The sequence below is a fragment of the Macrosteles quadrilineatus genome, unplaced genomic scaffold (assembly GCF_028750875.1).
Source record: "Macrosteles quadrilineatus isolate MER2022 unplaced genomic scaffold, UCM_ALF_1.0 Scaffold_3__2_contigs__length_128488019, whole genome shotgun sequence".
NCBI lineage: Eukaryota > Metazoa > Arthropoda > Insecta > Hemiptera > Cicadellidae > Macrosteles > Macrosteles quadrilineatus.
Genome location: NW_026542596.1, coordinates 53,480,925 through 53,501,308, shown reverse-complemented (window position 1 = coordinate 53,501,308; position 20,384 = coordinate 53,480,925). Strand labels below are relative to the sequence as shown.

At 35.1% G+C, this 20,384-nt stretch overlaps 1 protein-coding gene across 1 annotated transcript in view; it reads left to right on the top strand.

The window, feature by feature from the left end:
* The window catches only part of LOC128989204 (transcription factor hamlet-like), a 60,424-nt gene that overhangs the window by 22,301 nt on the left and 17,739 nt on the right, over window positions 1–20,384 (top strand). Inside the window, exons 8-9 of the mRNA XM_054411076.1 lie at window positions 5,629–5,751; window positions 8,308–8,431. Of these exons, the coding sequence (XP_054267051.1) occupies window positions 5,629–5,751; window positions 8,308–8,431 (247 nt within the window). The remainder of the gene's footprint in view (window positions 1–5,628; window positions 5,752–8,307; window positions 8,432–20,384) is intronic.

Genomic DNA, 20,384 nt, shown 5'->3' with positions numbered 1-20,384 from the left:
TTCCACGGTGGCTGATACAAGCAAATCCTCCCATTGTACGGAGGTGTCGACAGGCCCGGGGGGTGTGCGATGACACTGTACTGCACAGCGGGGTCTGTGATATACGCCGGCTCGTTACACAGCAAATGAAGGTGATAGCGCGTGATAATACGGGTTAAAGCAGCCAGCATGTACGCGGGCGTTACAAAGTTTCATGTTGGTTGAGAGATTTGTGGAAGTAGCCTACATCCGCATGAGGCATGGTGTGAAGTCGTCACTATGAAGTTAAGAATAAAACGTGTTGTCGGTAATGTGGCTTTTATGGTATTATTGTTACTACATTCTGAAGAACATGGGCTTTTTCATGCTTTAATAACGGTGATCAGGACTTATTCTTTTTTTTGGCGTCAACTAAATTGTGTAAATCAAACTGTAGAGCTCTACTCGTAGAAAATGAAAACCGTGGGAACTTGATCAAACTAAGAGAGAAATGTGGATTTAAACAATTTCATTTTTGTATGGAAATATGAAGCTACGAATGTCCTGATCGCAAATGTCTGAGTAAGGAATCCACATAAAAGAAAAAAAACTTAATTTCCTCATGAAACTTTCAGATATAGAAGAAATATTTAAATAAATTTCTGACTAGTTTTGATTAAATGTATGAAAACCAAATTACACATAAAAAAAATCAAAAAGATTCTAACAATTGGGTGATCCGTTACACTCCCTCACGAATTAGGCTACAATTACAACAAATTACAGCCATGAATGTGAAGTTGACGCGTTTCTCGAGTCAATAACTTATAAGTCCGGTTGGCTTAACACTTTCCTACAGATAATTTAAGTTGTAGATATTGGCAAATTAACATAATGTAATACTAAATTTTAAAGCACAAAAGGTCAATATATATATATATATATTTTTAATTTCACATGCGCTTTCGAAAACTATGTTTTCATCTTCAGGCTGTGTTAAAAATATAGTTTTTGAAAGCGCTTGTGAAATTAAAAACATACTATACATTGGCTTTTTGTACCCTAAAATGTTGTATCACATTCCTGTAGAGATTAAACGTCTTTTGAAAGAAAAACCACATACACAGTCTCTTTCACATTGTAAACAATCCACCAAACTAACCACAAAACTGATCCAAATCTAAAATCGGATTTCTACGACCTCGCACCTTCGCCCATCGTATTCTTCGGAGGTGTCAAAGGGTGATCACTGATCTGTGGGACGTCCCGGGGTGATCCACCCTCACCCATGGGTGTCCGGACGTCCCGCGGGTGCCAGCTGGGTGTAAGCCGGTCATTGTACATCGCACACTCCAGTAGTCCGGATTTGGATATTTCGCGACAATAGGGAATTTCAATATTAGATTTCACACTTCGATGTGTTTTTCAGAAAAGGTGTCCGTTGTGGCCAAACATGTTTTGGTGCGGGTTACAACGTGTGATATGCGATTGTTGGTTAAATAATTGCTAACAGGGATTTCATAATCTAGAGATCTCTAGTAATGAAGGGTGCTACTCCTACATGGTATTAATATTTATAAATCTATAAATAGTTATCCAGAAGTAATAAAGCTTCGAGATTATCACCGTGTATATTCGAGAATATAACTTACATTTTTACATTTTCACCCGGGAGCAAAAATTTCAAGCAAGAATTAAGCAAAGAGATAACGCACTATAAAAATCTGTTTTTGTTAATTCCCTACCATCCATGTAACAGTAAATTGATTCATTAAACTATTTCGAAAAATATGGTATTGACTAGTATTGTATAGTATGGTATTGGAAGCGTGATCTACCTTATCGACACCATGACAGGTAACGCTCCATACCCAGGTGACATCTAGCGGATAAAACACGGACTAGCATCAAACATTGAAAACTATGTATAATCAGTTAGTATTAAAAGTAACAACGATGTTGGTTTTTAGTATATTGTAAATACTATGTAAATAAAAATACCTTCGTAATTTTCATTAAGCACGCATGAGATATTTTATGGACAGATTGTACATATGATTACTCAAAAACGATTGGTAGCCTAATTACTAACAGTTTTTGTCCACGAAAGGTTTCCTTTGAGGAATACGACGAAATTAAATTTTATTGCTCCTCTCCATTGGTAAACTAGTCAAACCCAAATTACATTGACAAAAAATACATTGACAATTCTTTTTGCTTCATATGAGCGAATAAAAAATAAACAACACATAAAGGGGGTAATGGTTTTTAACATTTGATAGAAATCTTAATTTATTATTAGCACGCTGGAAATTTATACTGTACTATAGTGTTTGAGATACTGGTTGACAGACCGAATAAATGTTTGAAATAAAAGTGTTCTTCCCATTGTATAAAACGTTGATTGTTTAGTTAGATTGTAGTGTAATTTTTAAATGTATGTTAAAACCAACTACCTTCTTAGGAATAACCTACATTGACATGGGTCCTGCATAAGCTTTAGTGTGTTGACAAATGAGATTGGGAATTATTTCTAAAACAAACTTTAAACTACAAATCCATACTATTGAAAAAATACAAATACTATTCATATACTAATTCATATACTATAAAAATACCTACATAAAAAGAAATGTATATGGAATATATCTTACTGCAACAGCTAAATGCCTAAAATATTTACTTCTTGGTAATATATATCACTGGTAACAAATATAACAATTGCTATATGTAATTGTATCAGAACACAAGAAGAACATGGACTCAGTTTGTAGTAAATCTTTATTCACACTTTCCAAATTCACAACATTTCTATACTATTTCACTCGGAGACATGTATTGTGCTCTAAGCAAGAGTCAGTGACGTCATTTTTCACCATGATGCGGGTGTATTGTACGATGTAAAGTAAGTCTCCATTAGGGGGATGCTCAGAGTCAGGGGGAGAACGCCTACAGGGAGGGGGGTAAGTGGGGGCATCTATCTTGCTCCTCTTACCCCTTAGTGGGGGCTTCTAAGTGGTTAAGTGATGGCAGAGCGCTGTATTCGCTATTGAAAACGTTGTGTATTGACGCTCAAGTTATTTGAGTATTGAATACAGTAAGTAAATGATTGATATTGATCAAAACAAATTAGTAATAGGCCTACATGATATAAAAATTATAAACATAGACATTGTTTTTGTTGCTTATCTTTATTTAAGGTTCAACCATACGATATACATTTTTTTTAAGTGCTGATTTTTAAGATAGAAACCACAAGTAAAAACTAATAATAAATTAAGTGAAAATATATAAAAAAGGTTTACTTTGTTGCTAATCCAATAAGGATTATTGGCATTCCGATGATATCAATACTTAAGATAAGTTTTATCTAATTACCTATTAATGGTTGGTCTGATATGTAAATGCCATTGCTGTTATGTACTAACCTACAAAGGAATATTTTAATTATGACAAACACATACCTTGAATGATTCCAGTTGAATTTTCGAACACAGATGACACATTATTATCAACTTAAATTGAACTTCAAAACACATTAAAATTACACAATATGTACGAAAGGTTTTCAAAAACATTACAAATTGCATTAACACACGTACAACGCGCACACTTATAACCTAATACCATTTCCACTAATCGTAGCTTGTACGTTCAGACAGGCATGTTTTCTTTCTCTCTCTCTTTAATCAGCTGATCCAATTGTTGAGCTATTCGCTGTAGCGCCTACTCCATCTAACGTTCCTCTTATTATACTTTCAATCCCTTACAGAATTAATAGCGTAAAATGTAAAAACAGTTAAAAACTCAGTATAGTTTTAATTATACGTTTTACTGACAGTTTATAATAGATGCATTCTCTGTAATTCCATTGTGGATTTTTGAAGATTTGTGAATGGCATGATTTTTTTTAACGTTTCAGTATTTATTATATTTTTGACATTTAATGATAAAAATACATGACAGATTAAACTAAACATTACAAAAAATTGTATATATTTTTCTTGGAAATTTAACTATGTATTTAACTATTTTTTAAAAAGAATTGTCTTATTAAATTACAATTATATTTGATGATTACAAATCAATTAATATTAATCCACAGATATATTTTATGTGATTACAACGAATAAAAAAATAAAAATTGTATAAAACAAACTTAACATGTATTACAAGCTGCAAATCCCCAAATCATCCCTACGTTGCAACCAATTCACCAATGAAGACTTCTTACACCATTGTTAGGGATGGGGAGGAACGGTAATGAATTTCAAGGACTCAGATTGACAAATCACCTAAAGAGGGTGTGGTGAAGGGGTGCGAACCACAGACAGATTGCGTCTTATCACATTAATCAGCTGTCTTATCTTCAGTCTTATTGTCACCAGCCCCTGATTAATATATTGAGAGCTAGTAATGCCAGAAAGTGGGGCTTTGTATAAGATGTTTGACAAATCGTAGTACATTGCGGTGATAACTTTACTGCAATTAGAGGTTAATTGTATAATCTCAGAACATTAGTGAATTATACATTCGGTAAACTATTATGGTAAGGTAGATTTGTTAGAATACATTAAGAGTATAAATTGGTTTGTTACAATATGGAATAATTTTACAACAATTATTGCCCCGCACAATTTCTTTTATTGAGTTACATTTGCTCCTGCTGTTAAGAGATACTATACGCACCAGTGTTGTGTATGAGTGTGACTGCCGATAGAATATTTTACAGGCGCTGACGATTTCCTGGTTCCCGCTTGTTTCATCAACTGTTTTGATTTAAATTTAGTCGATGGTATACAATTCAGCTGTTGGTATGGTTGTAATTAAATTTGTCCGTTATTGTATTATTACATAGCAAAAATGTACCAGTACACTTAGAACAAATAACACAATTTTTATCTTTGAGTGTATATAGGCAATAATAATTATAAAAGGAACAATACATTTTAGTTTTTAGTTAACTTTAATAGTTTGTAATTTACAGGGTGGCCCAAGAAAAGGTACTCATCTTTTCACGGCAATAACTTAAATGTTTTCAACTACTCTGTAGGTCTATCAGAAATGGTGGAAAACATGTAGAGTATTTAGTTTTAAGATAGAGTAAGTTTGTACAGTTTATATATTACAGCTTAGTAATTGCCGTGAAATTATGAGTACCTTTTTTGGACCACCCTGTACTATAATTACAATTACCGTTACTTCTAAAATGTCTGTTTTATCAAAATGGTGAGTAAATAACATGCAAATTATTATATTTACCCAATATTCAAGTCCATTACTGATACTGAATTAAGATAACTTTTTCCAAATATATCAGTTAAGGGCCTAATTGTAATTCCTAAAGTTAAATTTTACACAGGACTAACAGAGCAACGTCAAGCGCTTTAGCAAACTACAGTCATTGACTTTATATCTACACTTAGATATGTGTAGTGTAGATATAAAGTCAATGCTACAGTACAGTAATTGTATGTTCTACATTATCGACAGAGGCTGGTAATATGTTCTAGAGATAAAGTAATCTTAAATGCTTTAATGCTTTGATTTTACCAACAGGAACATTCTACGACAACATCCTAGCTACGAACATCAGCTGTGGGCACGATCTACTTTACCGACAGTAGCTGGTAGTTCCCCAAGTTGCTCACAGTTGGCTCTATGTTCCAGGTGCGTGTTGGGGACGGCATCAAACGCTACGTTGACTCTAGCAGCGATTGTTGTTGGCTCAAACATATCAAATCCACAAAGGAATCAGAGGCTCAAAACTTACGACCGGTCTGGGCTGGACAGGTAAATAAAAATTGACACAAAGATGGATATAATTAAATTTAAAGTTTAATCTGAACAAGTCGTCTTCGGTTCTTTTCTCTTTTTTTTGCAATCTTAGGTATGAGAAAAAACTATAAACCACTAAATATCCATGCATGCCCCATAAATTAGTTAGTGTAAAATAAGAAAAGGTTACTGAAAGTAATAAATTATCATACGAATTTGTCTCTCCCTGCAATTACAACGAAAAGAACCCCCCAATTAATCATCATTATTGAGCATGAACCCCGCCATAACGAGCGAGGTATTTATTCAAATGACCAACGTTGACGACGCTTTGCAGAAGCTTGTCGCATAAAGTGGACAATGCCTTGATGAAAATGATCAACTCTGCGGACAAAGCCTTACAATTATGTTAACGTAACGCTAGCGTCGTGTAACGTCACTGGGATTGGAGGGGAGTTAAATTTGCTGATCGGAAATATAATAAAAAAAGTGTATTAAATAGATTACAAGTAAAGCTTTTGGAAACTTGGTCAATGTTTTTAGAATTATTTTTGTTTATTTCTGTATGTAGCTTTGAGTTAAATAAATACATTATTTTTCTTTGTTACAATAATAATGATATGAATGCAGTTCCCAGGCGTTTCTTTTCCTCGTATTAGTTCTCAGTACGTGCGAGCGTGTGTGGGCATCACATATCGGAGCAAAAAATTACGTACAATAATTGACAGCTTTAATTTATCTGTCCAATCACACAATTGCAAAGGAATTCATCGTACAGTTATGTGTATCTTTGAGATGTTGACATATCAAAGAGGAAAACTTACTTCCTTATTTATTGTGTATTACGAACAGTAAGATAAGAACATTGGATTTGAACATTTCATGAGAACCCAAAAGGTTACTCACATTTTAAACCCGTTTTTAAGGACATCTGTCCAAACTTACCTTAAACCTTTAGGAATGATAAACGCTAAATTTTAATCCCCAATAGGACAAATTTCTTATATTAATGTGTACCATGAGGTCGTCCAGTAGTCGAAAAGTCGACCAAAAGTATCTAATAAACGGACTTCTCTATTTTCACCCCACGCTGTAATTGTAACATGTAATTAGAATTTCTTCCATTTATTTTGATTTTTTGTTTGTATTTCGTTGTTATTTCGTCTTCATCATAGCAACCCATAAGGCCTATGTTGATTTTTTAATTTTAAATTCATTTTTGTGCTTATTTTGAAGCCTATTTCAATTTACAAATAGATTCTGCACATTTAAAGGAAAATATCTTTCTAAAAGTTTGCCTAGATTTTCCCTACGATGCACACGAGCTGAGAAAAAAGGTTTTAAAGAAACATGCTTGCCTATCATTATATAGATACTGTTATAAAAAAGTGTACTATTTTGATGGTCTCTTCCCAGTTAGTCCGGGCTTTGATGTCTGGTTAGACAACATTTATAAAATTCTTCGTTGAAATTATTGGAATTACGGTGCAAGACATTGAAATTTACCTTATTTTAAGATAATTTTGTCCTCTTTGAGAGAAAAACCAATGGGTATAATGACAATCCGATCAAACAAATAAAGTAATACAAGTAAGTTTCATATAATAAGAAGATCATAGTATAAACGTTCAGGAAAAAAATTATCCTAATCTAGAACAAAGCTTTTGAAACTGTTACCATATTTTAGATAAATCTGTCCAAAGTAGTAGAAGTAGATTACGACCTACCGAACTATTTTGCAAGTTGCAGTGCAGTTCTAAGTTGCCTGCACAAGCGCCGTTAAGTTCTTCCACAATGCATTTGGCGCTTTATGTTGCACTTCCTTGAGCACTTTGACGTTACTACTAGCGTTCGCCTTGTAATAGCTTTTAGTACTACGTTTATTCTAATTTTGTAACCTTCTGGTCTTATAACTTCATTACTTGTTTCCTATCTTTATAGATGGAAACAGTTTTATACATAGCTTGAAGCAATTCAGGGAGCTTTTGGTAATATTATGTTTAAAGGGGTTTTCATAATAACTATTCCATTACGTTTGCAATTTAAGAAATCATATTACTAGGTCAGAATATTTATGGGACCAATTTTATTCAGACAGAGATTGGAATTTGCTGGAAAACGTTTACGTGTCTTTTAATCAGTCTAATAAGTAACTACATAAAAATATGCATTAAATAAAATTCACAATAGTAACTCTTATCTATTATGTGTGATAATCATAAATGGTGTGTGTGTATGTGACCTACAAACTGTGAATTTTAAGTACAATCTTAACATTTGAGTGATATTTTTAATGCAATAATTTTTTTTTTACATTGTGCAATCTTAAAAACCTGTAGTGGAGGTATTAGTTATTATGGAGATAGTTAGCACTTATCTGTATACTATTTATCCATGATTTCTGATCATACAAAATGTAGGCAATGAATAGTTTGCATGTAACTAACTATGCTTACGAGGTTTATACAACAATTGACTTTTATAAACTAAAATAGATATTGCATGTATATAGAACAGGTGTAGCCAGTTTTTAGGTAGCGTAGTTGTAAAGTGTGAGTATTGTGTTGGTAGATCTACTACGAGACGACTCAGCAGATATCAGCTGGTCAGGAGTTGCTGCTGCCGCCACGAGAACCTCTACAACTGGACTATCTGCTGCAGCATGGTGCTGACGACCGTAGTGACAGGGAGTCCGGTGAGTATGATACAAATACATACTACACAGATAAACATAGCTTAGAGTTACTTACACTACAGTACTAAGGGAAATAGTAAAAAATCTGGGAGAAAATGGGAAAAAACTGTTATGAATATTAAATAAAATTCACGTTTGAAGAACTAAAGATTGGATAAAATATTTTTAGACATTGTATTTCTTAAAGTTCATTTTATTTATTCAATTTCATATCATGCCGTGTTTGGAATGACAGAGTTTGTTTTCCAAATTTTCCTCAAGCCAAAAAGATGAGTCTCTAGATATCTTTTTATGTCCCTTTTATGCACCTGTCACTGCGATTCTATAAGTACATTGATGGGTGCTTTTATGCACTTCGGTGCGGCCCGCAGTCCAGTGCGGCGGACCTAGAAAACGCAGTTTTTTTTTGCGGCCGTTGAGTCTTATGGTAGCTTTATGCACTGCGGTGCGGGCCGCAACCGCTGTCAGTGCTACCAGTGGATCCTGCGACACCACAATTTCCAAACCGCATGCGAATTTCGCAGCCGCAGTGCATGGGGCCTCGTATTCAACGAGTTTCAAAAACGTGGAGCTTACCTAAAATTATCTGATTCTTACAAAAAACATATCCATAATTGTCTACTTCTTTAGTTAAGAGATTTCGTCAAACATTACTTAAAAAAAGTGCAGACAAAACAAAACTGCATCAAAATATAGTAAACATAAACGAACATAAGTAACCACAATAACAAATAAAACTATTTTTCCAAACGCAATATTCTGGTATGAAGATCGCACGGCCAGCGGTATCACACAAGGCCACTATGTCCCAGACCAAGTACAGTACTTGTACATTGTACAGTGGACATGTGTCAACACGTCCACTGCAGACATCTGTCAAGTCTGACACTTCTCTTGTACTACCGGTGTGCGATACGCACGGGAAATGTCACCACACTGAAGAACTGTATCCATCTCATACTCTGGGCGATTCCGCAAGAACAGGAATAAATGTATGTGGAATGTTAGGTGTGAGATTGATTCCTTCAGGTTGATTTGGTACCGTAGGAGACAATGTCAGCATAGATTAAATGAGTAGACAAATCATCAATTAGCCTACTCATTTAATCTATGCTGATAGATAAGTGTTCGGAAAATCAGTCAAGCAAAGTTAAAATTCTTTAGTTTGAGTGGCAATCGGGGTTTTATTCTTTATTGAACGGTATGACATAAAATAAAACATGTTCTCGCATTAACATTCGTCAACTCTTACAATTATTGTGGTACCTTGCTCAAGCTGAATTACCCAACCTTCGGTGTATTATTCAGGTGTAAGTACTATCCGAGACAGGAAAACGGTAAAATAATCAAATTACTGTACTAAGCCCAAGGTCAAAACTAATGTAGTAAATTATTTTGACTATTTTGAGAAGAGTGAACAACACAAGCTCTTATTTTATTGAGATGTTTAAGAGGATCCAGGAGTTGTTTCTAAGTAATAATGGGGATTATTTACATCACTTAAAACCTAAAACATTGACAATGTAATAGTAAAAGGTAAGTAATCCATGTAACAAGAATCCGCAACTCTAAAACTATGACCTCATTTTTTTATTAAATATTCTGAAGTCACTTGAAGTTTAAAGTTTATTCAGTCTTAGACGGAATAAGCCATCGCAGTCCTTGATGATTTACAAAGTTGTAAATACACTACTGTACTCACAAACCTTTATCCACCAAACGCTGACTTAACACCTCAAATTTAATTATCTCGCAATAAACTCCGTGAGATTATTGCGCCTAATTCCTTAATTAATTTAGCAGCAATGAAGCAGTGAAGTGAACGTACCGAGACGTCAACATAGCACATTGTCGTCACCTGTCACTCTGCAAACATTTTTGCCGACACCTTTTAATTAAGGGGTGGGGTGGGGGTAAGATGAAACTCGAGAGGGAGGGAGGGGGACGTCACGTGATTCGACCATTACTAATCAAGACGTTAATAGCTTTTAATTAAGCTGGGATCGCAGTCGCACATCGGCACTAAAGATGTCGCCGTTTTTAATTCTCAGAGCGCCGAGTGCGAGGAATGATATTTTTATGCGCCCAATGATAAACTAAAGTCGACATTAACACTGCGAGCACGCAGTTGCCAGTTGGGAAAGCCGGTTAAAATCGTTATTAAAAGTGGTGATAAGTCGTCGTAATTGTCGGGTTCTTCCACTTTGACTTTCACGGTTTCAATGTTGCACTTTCTGTTTGAAGTTAGTTTCAGAGTGGATGAATTTGTTTGATAATACTGTAACTGTTATTGGCAAATGAAGTAATCCACTTAATTAATTATATCTGTAATTGGTCCTTTTTCGAAAAGGTCGATATCTATTCGCAATGACTGTTGGTTTCGATAATAAATTAAAACTTTGAATGTCAGCAGCTTACACTAGGTTGGAATTAAATAACTAACACAATTTAAATAACACATTCGGGGCTAGTGGAACCCCTAAAATGAAAAATAAATATTTAATGTTAATCTTGCGACTTAATAATTTGAAATCAAACATTTTACCAGCTTTTTGCAAAGCTAATTTATTAGTTTATAACCAGTTGCAAGGAAATAAGGGCTTGTACAAAGCTATAAATTTACGTTTAAGTCTTGTAATTACAAAAAGGAAATAAATTCAGGGTTTTTCATAATAATCGTGGTTGAGTTATTGAGGATGAAACAGTTCTGTACATCCTTCCAAAAAGTTCAGCTAAACCAAAAAACTTAAACCATTCAAAAATTAGCCTCCCACCTTTATAATAGGTGTCATATAGGGGCGTTCTCTAACGCTATCAATAACTGCGTTTCAAGCCACTGGGAAAGCAAACAAAACGAGACTGGGGTGATAACAAATATTATGCAAATTTATAATCATAATCTGCGGAGGCTGTGCGAGCAGATGTATGAACCACGATATAGATGTCAACGATGTTATCTATTAGGCGAACAATAGGCGAGAAATAACTCTATCAATAAAACGTGCGATATATCATACAGAAGGGTTGCATGCTACAAAGAAACGCGCGCCGCGCCTGCCTCCCCATGACATTAGGCTTTGTGTGCCCCCACAAACAGCTGATAGCCTGCCTAAACTGTTTTGTATTTATATGTGGTAGGACTCGTGTTGCGTCGTGGTTTGTTTTGAATGTGTTATGTTTTATGTAGAGTTTAATTTGTTAATTTTTCGTCGACGTCTTTCATGTATAGTTAATCTTTTTGGTTGTAAGGTAGTTAAGTCAGATGAAATTGGATGCTATGTAGCCATTCTAAGGTAATACCATAATTTGTCCATAATAAAAAAAAAACACCTATCTGAGTCACGAACCTAACTCTAAAATCCTATCGTAGTATCAAAACTCTCGGATTTTTTTGAATTACCAAGTGAACTAATCCTTCATCTAGAATCTTAGTAGCTTGAAATTGTGGTACTAAAATGCTTCCCTAAGTTTTGTTACCAACATAATGGTGTTCGTTATGTTAAAACAAAACCGTTTATCTTTCCTCATATACGATAGGTCAGGACTGACATTAACTAATGCAAAATACATGTGAAAGTCTATAAAACATCTTCTTGTCTAGAATAGTACAATGTGCGACAAAAATGCAATGCAGTTGCTGCTACATATTCTTTGTATATTCCCCAAACGATCATTATGACAGAATAACAATTTTCCTGTGACAAATTCACAGTTGTACCATATCGCAATACATCTATACGCTACAAGGGCGGAAGGGGTGTGACGTAAAGGGGTGAACGGGCCAGATTTGACGTTCTATATATCTCCCTCATTTACATACAACAGCTGCGAAATAGACATCAATATAGAGTCAACGCCCACCCAGCCGTTGGGACTTGATGGCTTTTAATTGCCAAAGCTCCAGATAAGCCTTGCGTTTCTTCTGTCATGTTTATGATTTTACCCTCCACGTCTCACAACGTCTGGGCTCGTTTCGCTACTGGAAGACGTAGATTGTCGTGATTGTGAGGTATAAATCGGTGTTAATTTCTCAACGTTTTGTGAATTCATTTATAATAAATATGTAAAAATATAATAAAATGTGAAATATAGATAATCATTAATCAATCATAGAATGTTTTGTATATTTTTAATCGTTTATCTAACGTGCAAATTTCTTAAATAACATTTTAGATTCTTCCTTGTCTTGTAGTTAATCTACCTGGGATTCCAGTAGCAAGATTTTAATTTACAAGACTATAATAATAATTGGTTTGTTAGTCAACTATGTTATACTGTGGATACAAACCACCTACGCTTTCTTACATCCAAAAACAAAAATAACCACAAAGGTAATTACCCCGAAATAAATTCAAAGGTTGTCTTGAAACCTTTTATCTTCGGTTTATTACGAACCTGATATTTTCTCGAATTTTTAAGGTAGGAAATTTTCTAATATTGATCAAATTACAGTGTAACTTTTGAAAATGTTTGTTCAAATGAATATACTTGAATCTAAACATGAAAAGCTGAGCTAATATAGTACTCAGCATTGACTACTGTATTAGAAGTTCTGATGGTACTCATCTACTGATAAAAAAAAAAAAAAATGCTTGCCAATTAATTTTATCCTGAGAGAAGTCAGAAGCCTTTTTCTAAGACCATTCGTTCGAATCCGGGCCAAGCTGCACTTAATAATTGGGCTTTTAATAAATTACCCTGGTTAAAGAGCCAGAGGATCTTTTTCAGTAACACAGCTATCATTGCGTCCATTTAATACTTGTCCTCCACGTTACATTTGCGTTAAAATACACACCCTGTTGTTTCGACGACATACGAATGTAATCCGATCTAATGTATTTAAACAGGAAACACGAAGAAATATTTTTCTTCACAGTTTCTACACAAAAAGATATGACAAACTTCCCCTTAACACAGTTTGAATATTTATCATTCTCAACGACTTTTTCCAACCCCGTCGTGTGGTTTTGGTCATGACTCATGCAAATCTGGGGCGGACATGACTTGATGTGCTCCGATGATCGCGGGCCCTGACATCTGCCCCAGTCACGACATTAGGTGACCAAGAGCCAGGGGGGCGTGTACCCGACCACGGTACCAGGGTGCCGGGCGAAGGCCTGGCCGGGGAGATAAGCGTCATATTAGCGTCATAATCGCAGCAGCTACACGCGACACGATTTTCAACCCCTGAAATCCGTCTTTGTAGTTTTATGGGTTTTTTAACAATCGATCGGAACAGTTTACATTGTGGCTGAATAAAGGGTGAAACTGTCAATGCGGATGTAATAACCGTTGTAAATGTGTATTTATTGGGGAATATATTGATTCGAACATTGAACAGCCTTGAACAATTGTTAGCAGAAGGGACGGTATTTATTTTAGTAAATCAATAAAATGTTTGGAATACTAAAACCTTGACTGTTTAATCAGAATACGTAGATCCGCGACATACTTCTTATTCTCAAACCTGTGCTTCTAAGATACACCAACTACTCGTAGAATGCAACGGTTCTCATATGTAAAATATAACCAATACCTCACAGTTAAGTCTTTCAAACTAGTCTTTATCTGTCAAAATTACAGTAATGCCGTTTTCTCACAACTTTAAAAATAGGTTTTGTTGAATATTCTCTTATTTCAACGTAATTATGATACACAATATAGCCATATAAACCTGATATTGCACGAATGGGACAACAGTGGGTTTTCTGACTAAGCCCAATCATTACAATTTGATTAAATCCTAATAATCAAAGTCAGCAGTGTCCAGTTACAAATGACTTACATCTTCTGAGTTTTCTCAGGATCTAACAGCGACCCTCTAAACAGAAAAGCCTATAACATTTCAGGTACCCTAGCTATAAGTATACAATAGAAACAAAATACACTGATTGCAAGACGTTAATTTGGTTCTAAACTTCAGCTAACTCCACCTGATGTCAATAATTATTCACATGCCAAGCAAAGACGACCAAAGATCACTTGCACCAAGTCACAGATCTCTATTATCGCTGACACAGTTTTTTTGCGTGACTCGCAGCAAGGCTGCAGCAATTACGAAGCAGTTCTGTGACGCGAGGATCGATCATTAATCTACTTCACGGTGTCAATTTTAATGACGGAGAGAAGAAGGTAAACATTGCATTAATGAAAAGTAAATCCATCTTCATCCCGAGCGAAAGTTACCGCTGATCAGCTGATGTCCAGCTGTATTGAAGGAATTGTAGAGCAATTATAGAGGTAGCGAGTGAGTTGACCATGGGTAAATATATATTTTCTCATTCATGTGGATGTCTTCCTTGACTACAGGTTAATTAAGCATGCTTAAATAACAGAAAAAAGATTTGTCGTGTACAAAATCGTGAAGTGTAGGTAGGCTATTATACCATAGTTCAATAGTATAACTAACTATTTACGAAGGGTTTTTTTTATCACTGATGACTACTTTATTGTTTAAAATAATATTACCTTAATACTCACCCCTGAATATACTTACTCTCCTTCAATTGACGTCACATTATGTCTTAACACAAATATGATCAAAAAGTTGTTCCTTAAATTTTTTAAGGTGCTGGCAATTTACCGTGATTTATAATATTTTAGCGGAAATAACTGTAGCACATATTCTATTCTGATGAAAATATACAACCTCTTTCTTACTGAACCAAAACATTTTTACAATTTCAGATATCTATGCCCACGCAAACCCGTTGCCCCCGGGAGTTAGTGTTGGGGTAAAGGGCAAGCTGCCGCTATCGCCCATCGCGAGCCCCAGACCGTGACGACATATCGCACCGGAGCCAGATGTACGGATACGTTCCTCGCCCAATCTCAATTAAGGGTTGCAGTCAAATCATGACCCGAAGTCACAGGTGCTGAGCCACCTGGGCTCCCGGACATGAACTGTACAACTGAAGAGCTGGGGTGGCCCGGGCATTTCATCGTAGTTTTAGGGAGCTCCCCGCACCTTTATTTGTAGAATATCCGCAGTACTAACCCGATAATTAGACCAATTTGTTACAAGGCAAAATGTGGTTGGGATTCCAATGTAAGCTGTAGGTCCTTTAGTTGCCATTGGCTGTACGGGCTTTTAAACAGTTTTGTTTAAGGAATATGCCAGCCTTAGTCACTAACAAGACTACAAGATCGCACCACTCATCCTACACTCGTCTCCATTCTTGCTTGGCTTAAAATACCTACGTTTGTATGGTCACCATTTCAAGGAAAAGTATTAAACTATTCGATTCGTAAGATATGTTGATTAAAAATGTGATTGAGTGTTATTTTGTGTTTAGATCACTAAATCAGAGGCTTATTCGTTATAGAAATAAACTAGAAAAGCTTGAAGTTCTAAGCAAGATCTTCTTGTTATCACTTTGAATTTGCAATTAAAAAAATGGTTTACGATAAAATTTTCTTTGATAAAAATAAAATAAAATTTCACTCATAGCAAAAATAAAACTTTTGATCTTCCTTTCCTCTTTGATTTAACTAAAACATTAAATGAACATACACATGCGTTTTGTTAACCTGGCCAATGCTTTATTTTCATTTACACAAAACTGTATATATTTTTTATTTAACATAATGTGGAATTTAAGTAGTATCTACAAATTCATTAATTATTACTTATATTTAAATAATATTCCATTTTGTTTATATAAATTATCAAAGTGAAGATGGGGATTGCCTGTGATCAATGATTTAATTATTTTGCTATTCTCAAATTAAATACATTTTATTTAAAAGGGGACTATTTAATAGTGGAATTTCTGTATACTACTTGCAATATTTTACAGAAATGAAATTTTGCGTACATTGCAAATTGTACTCGCGTGTCTTGAATTTTAATAAAAGCGGAGCTGAAGCTTACAATGATCCTTTTAATTTAGAATATGACTGGAGACAAGCCTGCAAAATACCTGTACCTACTCTAATAATCTCAACGTATTGTATGAAAACACTAATATTGCATAAACATTTGTTATTAAACTTTTATTATTTTATCACATAATGGATGTAGACTACTGTAGTTTATTCAAAAACATATTTGTATCACTGTTTAGAGTATATATTTTCTGTATCAAGCTTTAAGAAGAATCAGAAATTTCAAACGATATCTATTGCTTTCTCGAGACAGAATGAAAAAAATAGTTATTTGTGCAACTTGTGAGAAAAGTGAGCAATTGACTCACTCGAGAGAAATCCTTACTCACGAGCCGTAGGCGAGTAAACAAATAAATTGGTGAAGAAACATAACCTATTTTTACACAGAAGTGAACTTTTAATATAACATTTAACGTGAAGTGACAAATACAACAGTACAACAGCTGACCAGCTGATTTACAGCCAGTGTTGCCAACGTATTTCGCGCGCATACGACGTTGCCTGCATGTTACGCGCTCACTATTTCGTGCCTTCACGTTGCAAATCTGGAGTGAGACAAAGTAATTAGAGTGAGACAATGTTAACATTGTCAACATTGTCTCACTGATGAGTGAATTGGCCACTTTGCTTTCTCAAATCAGTGAGAGAACATGTACATTGTTAGGTAACTGTAGGAAAAAACTATTTTCCCCCCAGTGCCCCAATGTCCCATTGCCGTACCACAGACTTACAAAGTCTTAACGTTGATACGATGTTAACAAAATATATATTAATTGACCTATTTAATACATTTACAGTCGCATTATTTAATTTGTAATAATCTACATATAATGATAATTTAAATACATTTAGAAGTAGATCTGAAGTAGTCTAACGACACGTATGGGTCTAACGCACAATTGAGCAAAACTATACAGGGTGTCCCGTAACTCTCTGGACACTTGTATATAGCGTTATTCCTTAGGTCAAGACAAACACATTTCACAATAGGAACATGGGTCTGTGGTGTCTAGTTTACCGACTGTCGGTATTTATGTGTTTTTTACAAAAAAACTAATAACTCCTAAACGGTTTCATATACAGCTTTGATATTTTGCAAAAATGTTAATCTTATTAAGACCCACTATCGTTAGAAATTATATTAAACAATCATTAACCGTTTGTAATCATAGTAGGTCTTAATAAGATTAACATTTTTGCAAAATATCAAAGCTGTATATGAAACCGTTTAGGAGTTATTAGTTTTTTTGTAAAAAAAACATAAATACCGACAGTCGTTAAACTAGACACCACAGACCCATGTTCCTATGGTGAAATGTGTTTGTCTTGACCTAAGGAATAACGCTATATACAAGTGTCCAGAGAGTTACGGGACACCCGTATAATAATATAAACAAACCATCTACGTGACATTGTATTTAATACTCAAAGTAACACTTTTTAAAACGGTAATTTAGTAAGTTTACTATCAAATAAAAAAAAAAACAAGGATGGTGACAATTCTTTTTATATTCAAGATGCGTTTGTGTCAGACTTTTGCGATTTCAAACCAATACAAATCGTGAAACAAAGTTTGAAAAGCGTTCATACATACTTAACATACACAGTAGTGATTTAAATCAACTTGTATCCATAGTTATAGCGATACTCAACGTCTACACGACACTCTGTCCTTGCCAAAGGCTACATCGTGTGGCATGACGTGTGAAAAGATCTTGACATCCAGCTATTAAAATGGCACTAGGTGAGTCCACGGAAGTCAGACGTAGACGTTGCCCCCGGCGCAGCAAGCCTGCGGTGCGATCGCGTGATAGCTTCTTAATCTGTTGCCTCTGATAGTGTGGAAATTGCTGGAATTTACTGATGAAACTGAGAAACTGTTACAAACTATTCCAGCCCTGGAGCGTGTCAGGCTTACGGTGGATTATGACTTCAGTTTGGAGGTTACTGGTTCATTATATCATACTAAATCAGTGACTGAATTTTACCATTGGCGATATATAGGTATATATAGTCAATGATTATACCCAGTCACATTAGTTTAGTTTTGTGTTGAATTCTTTCTTCAATTTACACATTTCATGTAAAATAATTTTGGGTTTCGTTATGGTGTGACTAGCTCCAAATGCTAATTAAGCTTTTTGGTAGTCAGAATTGCCTATAAAGACATGAAAATGCGCATGCCGAAGAATTTGAATTACAAGGGACGGATTCGCCGCTGTGATATATGCTGAACGATTTGCACTATTTTCTCCAATTAAATCATAACTAGTGAACCTGTTGCTCGAATTCGAGCAATTTCTTATTTTGAGCCTGTATCAAATTGTCCAGGATTTCTCGCTCTTTTCCATTGTAATTATTACACCAACCCAAGTTTCGTCTACAGATGCAATATGCCAAAGAATATCACCCACGTACAATCTCCAAGAAGTGGTAAAAAAGGCAGAAACCAACCCATACAATAGATATAAGTTAACTACATAAGAAATAATTTTAAAAGTTACTGTGATATTAGGATTTTCCACTGATTTGGTAATAGAACATTATATTGCAAAACATGACACGATGCAGAAGAAAATAAATTTTAAAATCAGAAAAATCCATTGCAAATACTTGTACTTCATTTTGACAAATTCAGTCAATCACAATTTAAATATTAACAGCTGTTGCATTAAAAAGTAGTGTAGAATTATGCATATGGTCGTAATGTAAACAAATCTGAAGAGGCAACTTTAAAGGCTTCTGGGGCAGAACCCCAAGGGAATTTACCTCTTTCCTCTTTTGATGGCTCATCTACAGACCAAGACCTTTCTTCAGAGACCCCTACCAAGTTTCTACGCCCAGCCGTTCTCTCAAATTAGCTGTGACAAAAACCCCGTTTTCCTCCATAAGAATAACATGGGATGGGAATTTAAAGGCCACGGGGGCAGAGCCCCAAGGGAATTCACCATGTTTCTCTTTTGATGGCTCATCTACAGACCAAGACCTTTCTTTAGACACATCTACCGAGTTTCTATGCCCAGCCATTCTCTCAAAATAGCTGTGACAAAGAAAAACAGTTTCAAATTAATATATAGATTAATGTGTATAGCATACGAATCACTCTGTAATTATTTAGTAACAAACTAAGCTGTAGTGTAACTAGGAAAATATTTGAAGATCCTGGAAGATTAAACCAACACCAACTCAAATTTACTCAAATTGACTCAAATTTAACAAAATACATTCGATGTTTATGTAGGTTTTAAGATGCAAATTAAACATATATTGGCTTTAATGTGCTAATTGAAATTAATTGATTTTTGTTACTTAGTTTGTTTTTTCTTGTTGTATCTGGAATAGGCTTGACCGCAGTACTCCCGGTTCGTCGTAAGAGGCATTGTTGAAATATATAATCTTTAATTCATCCGTTTACATCTTTAACAAATGTCCTGAAATACAGAGTTTTCAGGGGTTTTATTTCATAGTAAGAAGGATGTACTCGTTTACATAATACCTCAGCACTCATGTTTCAACTTCAACTGAACACAAGAATGTGTCTAGACAAATATCGCAACAAGTGACAGAGTATAATTACTTCCTCCTGCTAGACATCTCGACTTCCTTCGTCTAACCTAGACATTTGCCGTCCCGTTAGTGATTACCATGTAGGTTAGGTGAGGCGGAAACTAGCTTGTCTCGTGGCAAGGTCACCTAGACTTGTGCCACAGTGTCGCAGCACCGTGGGTGTCACTTTGCCACATGTGACAAGAAAAGTGGCAGAGATCCGACAAATCACTGCTGCAACTGTGACAGCGATCTGTGCAACCGGTTCTGACAATGTAACTGTTAATTTGTAACAGTTATCGGAATATTGCAAAACGCGCCTTGTGAATTTGTATGGTATAATTAAGTGTCTCTATTTATTCTGCAGTACTATGCGGATATAGTGTGGTCCTATTTAAAGAACCAACCAATCTTAGTCAGTAACTTAACTATCAACTCATTTATTCATAACTGCCTTCCCTCATTTTCTTCTTGAAACTCGCATCCTAGTAGGTTGTGTGTAAATCTAATCTAACACCAA